Source organism: Erythranthe guttata, chromosome 11 (assembly GCF_056151865.1).
Source record: "Erythranthe guttata isolate IM_541 chromosome 11, IM_541, whole genome shotgun sequence".
Classification (NCBI taxonomy): domain Eukaryota; kingdom Viridiplantae; phylum Streptophyta; class Magnoliopsida; order Lamiales; family Phrymaceae; genus Erythranthe; species Erythranthe guttata.
This window is the reverse complement of record NC_142543.1, coordinates 5,740,602-5,753,286: the sequence shown is the minus strand read 5'-3', so window position 1 is coordinate 5,753,286 and position 12,685 is coordinate 5,740,602. Positions and strand designations below refer to the sequence as shown.

Sequence of the window (12,685 nt, the reverse complement as noted above, 5' to 3'; positions counted from 1 at the left end):
ATAGGCTTGGCAAGGGTGTTTTCGTCATATTTTGGAAAAAATATAACATCAGGGGGGTTTTTGTATCTATGTGTAGTACATGGGGTATATAATACAAAGTCCATAGTACAGGGGTGTTTTTGTATATAACCCTAATATAATATTTGCCGGTCATATCCAATAAGTTATTGGGATATCAAACATCAAACAAACTCCTTCCTATTATTTAGTTAATCATGACTAATCTCCCGGACCAAACGAGGTCTAATTGAACGACTAACCCAACTGTAAAGCAATCTCCTCATTAATTCTAGAAGGGTAAATTATACAAACACCTCCTGAGGTATGATCAAATTACAAAAACCCCCCTCTTGTTTGGATAATTACATCTACCCTCCTCAACTATGATTTTTTCTTAGACCTCCACCTTTATGGTGCAAAATTCAACATAGTCATCTAGATTCCGTGAAATGTGCTCTAGTTTGTACTCATTTTGCGTAAAAAATACAGTTTCTGATGCACTGTGATATATACAAGCTAAAAATCACATATTATGATCATCTTGCTTCATAATGTAGAGTTTGAATGGGATAAAACGGGTACAAAAGTGATAATATTCCATTTAATCTCGAAGATTCCACTAAATTTGAGGAGTTGAGGGGGGTGATTGTAATTATCCAAACAAGAGGGGTGTTTTTGTAATTTGACCATACCTCAGGGCGTGTTTGTAATTTACCCTTCTAGAAAAATCACGCGCCTAAGCTTTTCTCTCTTTCTTTCCACCGTCATAAATCTTCACAATAAATTACACCTGCCTCCACTTTTATATATACACTCTGATTCTTGTATTTTTTTTTTTATCATCAATTCATCATCGTGATCATGGCAAGCGCAAACGAAAATCAGAAAGCAGCAAAAGATCCAGAACATCACGAACCCTCTGCGTCGGCGTCGGCAGCACCACCGCCATCTGAGGAGGAGACTAAGAAATGGGGCACCCACATAATGGGAGCACCGGCGGCTCCGACGGTTCACCCCGACAATCAGCAGGCGGCGCTATGGCAGGCACAAACCCCAGCCCAGCAGTATTACCAGCATCAACCTTACGTTGTCTATTCCCCGGTCGAAAAGCCCGCCGACAACCCTTTTGAATTCGTTGTCAATACTTTCAATTCTTGGAGTCACAGAGCCGAAGATATGGCCCGCAACGTATGGCATAACTGTAAGTTCATAATTATTCCTCAAACCCCCCCCCCCCACTTTTTTTTTTTTTTTTTTATGGTTCAGGAATTGAGTTTTTTATTTTCTTGTTGAACTGATTGAATTTCATCCTGTATCTGCTATTTATTGCATTTAACCTAATACTGAGTAATAAAGTATGAAGTATTGGGTTCATAAAGAGAAATTAGGGCTATGTTTGATAAGCTTTTGGGTTTCCGTTTCCATTTTATTTCTGGAGAAAAATAATTTGGGACAAGAATTTTGAAAATAAAATAAAGTTTGTTTGTGTTTTGAGATGAGACAATTTGTACTATAGCAAGTCAAATTGTATCTAAAAGGTGTTGGAGAAATGTATTTTTGTTGAAGAATTTGAAAGATAAAAGTGATTTTAATTTATATTTTAGTGAAGACCATTTTCACGAAGCAGGGACAGTCAAATGAGAGAAATATTTGAATTTTTTTTGCCGATGTTTTTGAAAATATTTTAAGAAGATAATTTTATTTTGAGGAAGTAGTGAAAAGAATTCCAAAACCATAACAAACACAGCCTAATGTTACACCTGGTTATTTATGCTGGGTAGTTATTTAATCAAACATGTATTTAGGTAGAACTACACATAATCACATACACTTACGTGTATCTGTGCTTATTGGGTAGTTATTTAATCAAATCTACGATTCAAATCCGTCCGGTGTAAATAACCAGGTAGCATGTAACTCCCCGTTAAGAAAATACAAAGGGCAAATAGGAAGTTACTAATTAATGGATTATAAGCAATCGGCCGATTATATAATTAATGTATGTATCTTTTGTTTTGCATTCTCCACTGTCTATGTACAATTGTTCGATAAGCCAAGATAAGAGCTAAAAACAAAATCAAATTTCTCCACTATCTAATTTATTTGTTAATGCTTATTTGCAGTAAAAACAGGGCCGTCGGTATCTGGAGCAGCATGGGGTAAAGTAAATTTGACAGCAAAGGCGATAACAGAAGGTGGATTCGAATCCCTATTCAGGCAGATATTTCCGTGTGATGCAAACGAGAAGTTGAAGAAGACATTCGCATGTTATCTTTCCACAACAACAGGCCCTGTCGCTGGTACACTCTATCTATCCACTGCTCGTTTGGCTTTCTGTAGCGACCGCCCCTTGTCTTTCAATGCTCCCTCCGGCCAGGTGGCATGGAGTTACTACAAGGTATAATAAAAATAATAATAATAAACACTTCCAATTTTATAGAGATAAATTTATGGCTCTGTTTTGGTTCATGGATTTCGGAATGGGGAAAATGAAAACGCAAAAGTAAATGAATATTTTTTTTTTTGAGAATATCTAGTATGTCTGGTTACTAAAGAAGATGGTGATAAAATTGATTTTGTGGAATATTATTTTCTTTGTGCGAGAAGACATGTTTGTTAAGTTTCTGCCGTGAGGTGAAGAACTACTCCCATTTTCTAGGATGTAGAGGAATTGTAATTCAAAACTGCTATCGTTTTACGCATAATTTTCCTCATTTTTTTAGGGAAATGTATCGCATTTTTTTCCCCAAATCATTTTGCCTCGTATTTTACCTCCTAACGAATTACGGTATCTATTTTACCTAGTGGGTTCGTCTTTTTTACTTTGCATTTTTCCTTGATCCAAACAGAGCCTACGTATAACATCTTTTCTCGTTCGGGGTGAACCTTTTTCTATTGTGCCATTATTTAAAATTATCTAAGAATCAATTTTTCAGAGTCCTCAATAATATACGTATTCGGATATTTAGACATAGAACACGCGGTGCAAGAATTGGATTGTTTATCATTTATAATTCCTATTCATGCTAATCTTACAAAATTTTCCGTGCAGTATAATTATGTTTACCAAATTTAGATTAGTTTTGATTAATCACATGTTTAAGGTTAATAAGTCCTATCAAACAAGGCCTAATTGTGTAGTTATGGTTCTATTGGTATTTTATTTGTTCATGGGAAGGCGATTGTTAATGTATAATTTTCCGTGTGGTTGTATTTGGATGATGGATTGAACAGGTGGCAATACCTTTGGGAAACATAGAGAATGTGAATCCAGTTATGATGAGACAAAACCCACCGGAGAATTACATTCATATTATTACAGTTGACGGTCACGAGTTTTGGTTCATGGGATTCGTCAATTTTGAGAAAGCCTCTCACCATTTGCTCGATAGTGTGTCCGATTTCAGGGCAACACTGAATGTTCCCGCTACACCCCATCATTAGCTAATAACAAGTGCTGCATTTGCTTTCTGTTTTAGACGTTTCGATACATACAATAGATAGATATATACATGTAAGTGGGTTTATTTGTATGATATGCATATCATGTGAGCATCGAGTTGATTAGTTTGAGCGTGGACGTTTACTATGTTGTGTTGTAAAAAGTTGATCTGTGGTTTCTGTTGTAATAAAACAGTAGCAGTTTATATGTAAAACCTAGACTTGACCATAGTTCGGTTCGGTTCCGAGTGGCTGTGGCTCAGCCGTCGGTACGGAGAGTTTGGGTTGTTTCCCGAATAATGTAAATTATATTAACTTGATAGATACTTAATGAGCATTATCATGTTGAGGTTCCAAATTTGTTTCTCAACTAATGACAAGTTAGTTATATGTACACTATGAAGTAGTAAAAAAAGTTATACTAATTCCTCCTCAAAGTGGAATTGGATTCATTAATCATAAAGCACATAGCAGAACATTAATAAGCCTCGATCTGGCCGGGTCGGTCTGGCCGGGTTTGCTTAAATCTGAGGCTCGACCCGTGAAAAATATATAAAACTCAGACTTGATCTAACTCGGTTCAGCTTAGACCAGACCCGTCACAATCCATACCCGAATTAGACTATTTTGATCCACTAGACCCGTTAACATAAAGAAAAAAAAAAAAAAAAACTATTATTATTTTTTAACTTTCATAATATTTTGCTTCTATATTTTAACAAAATAATCTAAAAAATAAAATACAATATTTTTAAAATACTTCTACAAGTGGTATAAAGTGAATAATGAAACTATATAATTAATTATATTTAACTTCTACGATAAATAAAGTTCATAAGGCAAGACGGCTAGCGGTGGTCGACAAGTGATAGTGTTTACCTACGAGAAATGAGATTGAAATAAATGAATGGTGAAAATGGGCAAATGAGAATAGACACGATGGAAATTAAAAGTTTGATAAATTAAATCATAAATTAATTTGTAAATATAGATTAATTATAAAATATAATATATTTATACAAATTGGTTCTGGGTTGGTTCTAATAACACTCGTAATCCGACCCATAACCAGCCGGTTCTACAAATTTACATTACTCGACCTAGAACCATTTAACTTACCAAACCCGTTCCAAACGGGTCGGTTCCAAGTCTAAGACCCGACAAACCCGTACCCATTGCCATCCCTACTTAAAACTCTCCTCTCCAATTTAATATATCAACTTTAAATTAATTAAAAAAAAATGGGGTTAATACCTAGGATTTCTCATATAAAACTTAATTAGAAATCAATTTTTTTTAAGTACACCGCTATTTTAAAATATAATACCAATAACATACCTTAATCTTTTTTTTATCCCTAATTTACCTTTTTACTCTAAATTTAACATTTAAATTCACGTTCCCTCCATATCTAGTTCTTCTCTCTCCCCCATAGTTAAGGAAGGCGGTGGCTATGGAGGTAGTGGTAGCGGTTGTAAATGCACGGTTATGGCGGCAGAAGAGGCGGCAACATAACGGTGGTACGTATGGTAAGGGTGGTGTAGCGGCTGCGACGGCGTCAGTGGCGGAGCCAGGAATTCGAGACAGGGTGAGCTTAATATTTACGGGGTTCAGGGCAGAGCCCCGAGATTTTTTTTTTATTCATTCATATAAAATAGCATAAAATAAATAAAAAAATTATAAACTGTAACTAATAACACATAATTATTTGATAGGTGGGCTAAATTAAATTACTTGAGTGGATTAATTACATATAACTATAGTATTAAGTAGAATTTTTTAGAAATCTAGAGTGGGCTGGAGCCCCCCTTGCCAAAGGGTGGCTCTGCGGTGGTGGTCATGGTTATGGTGGGGTGCGTATGTCAATAGCGAAGGCGATGGCTATAGTGTTGGCGGTACGAATTACTATGGGTGTCTATATATGGCTTCAATCGAAAAAAAATAAAAACTAAACATCTTATTTTTCACAATTTTCAATATTATGTAGCAAAACAAAAGGTTTTATAATAATTAAAAAAAACATGTTCTTCCTAAATTTCTTTAAACAAAAATTGTAGATGCAAAATTGAAAATATTAAATGCTAAATAAAAAATAATAAATGAGGTTTGAATACTACTTGGTGATTTTTTTTTTCTTCTTTTTTTGTGTGTTAAGGGTGATCTGTCCGCAAAATAGAACTCTCTGGCGGGTTCCTTTGCAGTTATGGCGGGACCGAAGACTTTAACTCGCTAGTTGTTAAGAGGAAGGTACCCGGACTAACAGCGGAGTTAGTATTCCGACGGTCAAACCAGAAAAGATTGTGGTATATTTTGTGAGGAATTAAGACGTATATGTAATATGAAAATGTACCTCTTTTCCAGCAGAATGCATACTTAGTTATAATACATCCAGTCGGATCTTAAGGATTCCCGAAAATCCAGGCTCCTCTGTCTTTTCCTTCATTTTTGCCCGCCACCGTTAATCCGATTATTTATGATGGTGTCAGTGCATTTAATACACGGACGTGCATGATGTGTCCGATAAGGTCGTCCATACTTTCCCCAATATCTGTCAGAGTCATCAATGGCTGTGTTGAGTCACCGTATTGCTTTTCCGAGCGCCAAATATCCCTCGACCCTCGGTAGTGTATATCACTCGCTTGGCTATATCGCCGAGAGGTGGTCTTCCACATGAGCTTTTGTCTTGGGCCACGCCTCTGAGTGGGCCTCTCTCTTGGACCGCACCTCTAAGTGGGCCCTAGCGGACTGGGCTCTATCCTAGTGAGCTTTGTTTATTGCACTCTTTCTTGGTCTGCAGCAAAGGACAATTTTAGAATGAATTTAATAAATGATGTGAAACAAATATTTAGTTAACTTGTCTTTTTAATTTTCACTAGGTTTTTCTCGGGCTATTTTTGTGAAAGTGGCCACCAGATATTTTAATTGACACAAAATAAAAATAAAGGATTATTTATTAAGTTATGTATATATGATCCAATGTAGACATGGCCACAGGTCGGGTTGAACCCGGACCCGACCAGGATTTGTACCCACCCCCGGACCCGACCCGAGGGTCCACCGAATTTAATGTGAAATATCACAAAAAATGCACCCGACCAGGATTTGTACCCACCCCCGGACCCGACCCGAGGGTCGACCGAATTTAATGTGAAATATCACAAAAAATGCATGGTTTGAGGGTTGAACATGAATTGCCTGAGAGGTTTAGTAGAGTACTAATCATTCGGACAAATCAAATTACTATTATGTGTTTAACTCTAAACGTATAAATATAAATAAAACTGTAAAAATGATTATAACAATTGTACAACTCATATTTAATAAAAACTGTCCAAAAAATGTTTAATAAATTATTAGTTATTATATTCACTATTATTGATATTAAAAATATCCACTAATAGTAAATGCATATATATTTAATTTTGAAAAATATAAAATATTACGGTTCAACCCGTGTAATTTAAAAGAAATATTGAATTTTGAATTTAGAAATTTTGAAAAATCTCTCAATTATTATCCAATCTTCACCAATTCATTTTCTCAACCTTCATTTTATTTAGTTTATTTCTCAAGGTCTTAATCGTTTCAATTTTTCTAAAATTACTTAGTGTTTAAATTCAACTTTTTTTTTTTTTGTAATTTAAAATTTAAAATTAGGCTCAAGTTTTTATTTACTTTTTATTTTCTTTCTTTACAACAAAAAAAAAAATTGAAAAATCGGTCCGGACCTGGACTCGACCCGGACCCGGACCCGCCTCCTCACAGGTCGGTTTTGAGTCCCCTAAAAGTCGGACCCAAACCCGACCCGACCCGACCCATGGCCGTGTCTAATCCCATCCCTATCAAAAGTTTTAAAAAACTGATCCATTAAAAGAAAAGAAAAAAAGAGTGATAGAAGAGTCGGAAAATGTCAGAAATGTGTAGAGAGCAGTCGAGGCTATGTTAGAGAATGCATAAACTGTTGTAAGAAAAGATGCAAAGTTTTTAAAGTTGGAGATGCAAACAACTGCATCAATAAAGCAATAAGACAGATTTAGATTCTCTCTCTCTCTCTCTCTCTCTCTCTCTCTCTCTCTCTCTCTCTCTACCTAACCACCAATTAATTCCAACACTACTCATAAAGCAAATGCTTGCTTCGAATATTGCAACAACACAACAAATCCCCCTCTCTCTCTCTCTCTCTCTCTCTCTATCTCTCTCTCTCTTAAATAACAACAAACCAAAACACAATTAACAAAGATAAACACCAAACGTCACTATGTATTCTCGCATTCTATGTGTACATAAATATAAAATTATATAATGTATTATTAAAATTGAAAACAAAGTGTGTACTATAATGGGGATACGAAAGGTCCAATTCATGTACACTGTTTGGCCAGTTATGTATCTCTCTCTCTTCTCTTTCTCTCTCTCTCTCTCTTTCTCTCTGTGCTGTGTGTCTGTGTGCTTTCCTCTCTGCACAGTTAATTTTGTAGGCCTTACTGTCAAAGATTCCTTTTTATCTGCCATGCAAATTGAAGCAAAAGGTTCCTTTGTATTTATCTCATGGAAGCTACAGCCCTAGCTTATCTCATATTTCATTCTCAACTGTGAACCCCACACACACACACACACACATATCTCATACCTCATCTATCCTTGTGGACCATTAAAAGGTTCTTCTCTTTGCATATTTGCCATCTCTCTTTCTCTTTATTTCTTGTCCTCAATTCCAATTGTTTCTTTCATTATTTTAAGACCGAACATGCCTATTTTTACATTTTTTTTTTCCTAGACTTTTGGTCTATACTACATACAATATACTGCATATATATGGTATATATATTTATTATCTCAATATTGCATTATCCTTATTAATTAGCCTTATTAATTTAGTTTACGGACGACATGATTGATATATATGAATTAAAGCCAAGTTTAATTTCCTAACATATATGGTTTTGTACGAGAAATCATTATATTATTTTTTTGGGTTCGAGGCAGCGTCTACGAATATGGTTTAGAGATATTCAACCAGAAAAACAAATAAAAATAATAATAATAATTGTTATTATTATAATAACCGCCGATTTATACGATTTGAAACTTAACCTCTCAACATCGACAATCTACGATTCGTTTATGTTGTTGTGATTTTGGTACTAACAATACACCAAGAATCACCAAAATATTGAAGCAATTTGGGAGTTAAATTGTGCAATGGCTATACTCTTAACTTCAATAACTAAATTTCGGATTATTCCTTCTCATTTGCATATATATATATATATATATATATATATATATATATATATATATATATATATATATATATATACTTCTCTCTCTTCTTTCATATGGAACATGAGAAAATTAAAAGGGCATTTCCCTTAAAGTCTCGTATAATGATTTAAAGAATAAAATATATATTCTTTGTCTTTACTTTTTTCTTATAAAATCAGATCTTATGATATGATTACAGTTTGAAATTCCCCTAAACCATGATTAAATTAGTGTACGATAGATGTGATGATTTTGTAGATGCAAATTTTAATCCGACGTGTAATATGCTAGGCCATGTTTGGTTGCCAAGATAAGCAATGATTAATTAACTAGTTGGACTTAATTTGATGTTTGGTATCCCAATAAACTGTCGGGTCGACCCGCCAAAATTATATAATCATGTCTTATCTTGCCTTCTAATGAGTTTTTTTTGTTGGACGTTGCAAGCTCCAATAAAATAATTGGGTTTCATTAGATTATTTAATCTTATCTTACCAACCAAACTGGGTCTTGCATGTTTACTCCCTGAAGTTTATCAAATGTATAATATTTAATATTATGTAACTATGAGTTATTGCCCACAAAATTATGTGTTCTCTTCTACATCTATCAATAACTCTTAGATACTGAAATTAATTTCTAGTACCCTCCCCTTTTGGTTGGTAAGATAAGATTAGTTAAGATAAAATTAAATAATTTAATGAAATCAAATTATTTTATTGGAGCTTGCAATGTCCAACAAAAAAAACTCATTAAAAGGCAAGATAAGCCATGATTACATAATTTTGGCGGATCGACCCGGCAATTTATTGAGATACCAAACATCAAATTAAGTCCAACTATTTAGTTAATCTTGGCTTATCTTTACAACCAAACGGAATATTTATACTTGTATGTTTTACTACAATATAAATCAATATTTATTTCTCTAAGTTATAGTTATTTTCTTCTATGCAAGTGACTGAAACATATATATTTAAAATTTAGACTATTTTACTTTAATAAAAACCTGTAAATATTAAGTTTTTTTTTTTTTTTTTTTTTTTTTTTTTTTTTATATACTTCGAGAATACTACTAAGAACTAGTTTGGGGAAACTGACCGTTATTTTTAGCCTGCCCCGTTATATTGTCAAAATATATGCATTAATTTGCTGGGAAAATTAGCAAGAACCCCCATCTAGAAAATGTAGTTAAGGAAATACTCTCTCTCTCTCAAAAATAATTAGAGAAAATCTCTGTAGCTAATATTCAACCCAATTTCAAATGATATTTTATAATTCCAATATAACGATTTTAACCCTAATTATATATCATCTTTTCCAAACTCATTTTTTTTCCTCTGTCATTTTTATCGTTACTCTTCTCAATATCCAAATCTCTTATCCCTCTCTCCCCTTCCGCCACCACCATGACCAAAATTACGAAAAACTTCTGGAAATCCACGGCGAAGACTATGGCGGCGAGGACGCGATGGAGGATCTTGCGCTCGCGAATGCCCCAAGTGGCGTTCCCTTACCCACAATTTCTCGATTTTGCGAAGGTTTTTTCTTCGTCGCCTCATACACATATGTTTAATGTGATTTTGCTGCCTCTTTTTGGATATGGTGGTGGTCATGAATAATTTTGGGTTTGGGTAGCTTTGTTTTTGTGGTTTTGATGGTGGTGTTTTTGTTTGGGTTGGTGGTGCCGGTTGTAATTTACTTTAGTTGTCATTAAAAACCGTAAGAATATGGAAGTGTGGCGGTGATGGTGTGGTGTAGTGGCGGCGTGGTAACAACAAGGAGCAGATCTAGGGTTTTTTGGTAGATCGGACAGAGGGCGGTGCGGGTAGAGAAATCCGCACAAGCTGAACCTTAATCGACTATGTGTTTTTTCGGTAGTCAATTAAGTTAATTGACTATGCTGGTAGTCGATTAAAGTGTTAATCGACTGTTTTGGTAGTCGATTAAGGTTACTTGGTTTTATTTTTTTTAATTTATTTTTGGATTTTTATGTATTGATTCCGATTTGTATAAATCAATTACAATTCATGTATATTATTTGTTATGTACAAATATTGTCGATTTTTATTTTTACATAGTTGTTGTTTTTTTTAGTAGTTAATTTCTTAATCGACTATGCGTATATCTCATAGTCGATTAATATACCCGATAGAGAAAAAAAACGGTTAAAAATAAATAAATAAATACATAAATAAAAAAGGTTGATGGGGTGGCAGGGACATAATTGGTGATAGTGTTGATGAGGTGGCAATGACATAATTGAATAAGTGGGTGATTAAAATTAGGAAAAAACTTTTATCAAATAGTACAAAATAGTTTGGGTCTCTCCCTATTAAAAAAATATTTAGGGGATTATATCAAAGAGCTCCTAATTTGCACCATAGTATTTTAAATTCATTTTTAATGGACACAAATTAAAAGATGAGAGATGATTAATAATTCAATATCACGAGTAAATCGCAGAGTTTGTCGTAACAAGAATTACTCTAAGATCGAAAATTTCTTGTGGTTGTTTTTTTTGCTACAATATAATGGACGATTTGAAGTTCGTGGTGGAGTAACTAAGTTCTCGTGTATGTGCATACTGTCCGTACATTTATTTTATATAATACATGAATTTGCAACCAGTTCTTTGTACATATGTTATGTTGTTTTGCAATTATACAGGTGCGATGAGTAAACATCTACTCTGGTGAAATTACTTGCAAATCATACTTGCAATGCTAACTATATAAAACATAAGTCATGCGTAACAAACTTGATCTATAAAACATTGACCATGTAACTCAAATTTGGTTCATTTAATGAATAAGTTCGAACAATACCTTAATTAGTGGATTGCGATTCACAAAATTGAGATCTAGAAACTATACATGCAAATAAATATATATCATACATTTAATCATTCAAAAATAATAATCGATGATATGATGAATTTAAATTTTAAAAAAAATGAATCCAATCATGTTAGATAGTGTTGCTTAGACAATATTGTAATGCAATTATGTTTTTGACTTTTGATGAGTGCAACATGGTTGTGTTTGACATTCTTCCGTGCTACTAGTACTCCATTTTGCAACTTGTTATGATATATTACAATAATTATTAATCACTTTCCATTTGATTCCAGCTGTATTAACACCATTAATATACTTAATTAGTATTTGTTGAACGCACACCAAAACTATCAAACCGACTACATAAAAAATGCCTCGCAAATAAGGGACTTAGGGATTGTTTGGCTAAATTTATTTTAAAAGTTGATAAACTTCTATATTTAATTTTTAAAGTATTTGAATAATAACTTATAAGTTATTTTTACTCATTATAAAATCTTAAATAAAAAGATGAGGTAGATGCATTTTTTATATATATCTTATTTGCTCTTCATCAGCTTACTTTTTGAATTTTTAAGATATTTAAAATAAAAAATTCAAATACTTTGGAAGAGCTTATAAACTCTTAAACATTTTACAAGTTTTTTTAACATCTTGTAAACTTAGTCAAACACCTTCTTAACTATAACGCTAAAAAAAAAAGACCCCGCGCGCGCACACATATATATATATATATATATATATATATATATATATATATATATATACACGCTACAAATAAAATAAAGGGCTCATATAGAGTAAAGATATAGAAAAACCTTGGTCTTCAAAATTTTGTAGAATCCTACAAAAGTATGGTATTATTTTGTATAATGCACATAAATCTTACCACCCAAACACACCTTTAAATTTTATGGAAAATAAAAAAAGGTATAGAATCCATAAACTCATCACCCATATCTATTTATCGTATCTTTTTATCTATCTTGTAGATGCTACCCAACTACATTATACAATCCAATGAATGAATGAATGAAGGTTTCCTTTTATTACAATGCATTTATTTAAGAAAAAAAACATAAAGTTAAATGCATAAATCAAAACTGAACAAAATACATAAATGCAGAAACAAAATCAAG

The 12,685-nt window shown here is 33.3% G+C and overlaps 1 protein-coding gene across 1 annotated transcript; it reads left to right on the top strand.

Annotated features, from left to right (window-relative positions):
* The first annotated feature begins 736 nt into the window (after positions 1-736).
* LOC105958064 (GEM-like protein 5) lies at positions 737-3,799 on the top strand. The gene is made up of 3 exons (XM_012982069.2): positions 737-1,201; positions 2,124-2,398; positions 3,235-3,799. The coding sequence occupies exons 1-3, from the start codon at positions 862-864 to the stop codon at positions 3,442-3,444; spliced, it is 825 nt and encodes a 274-aa protein (XP_012837523.2). The 5' UTR covers positions 737-861; the 3' UTR covers positions 3,445-3,799.
* The last annotated feature ends 8,886 nt before the right edge of the window (positions 3,800-12,685 follow it).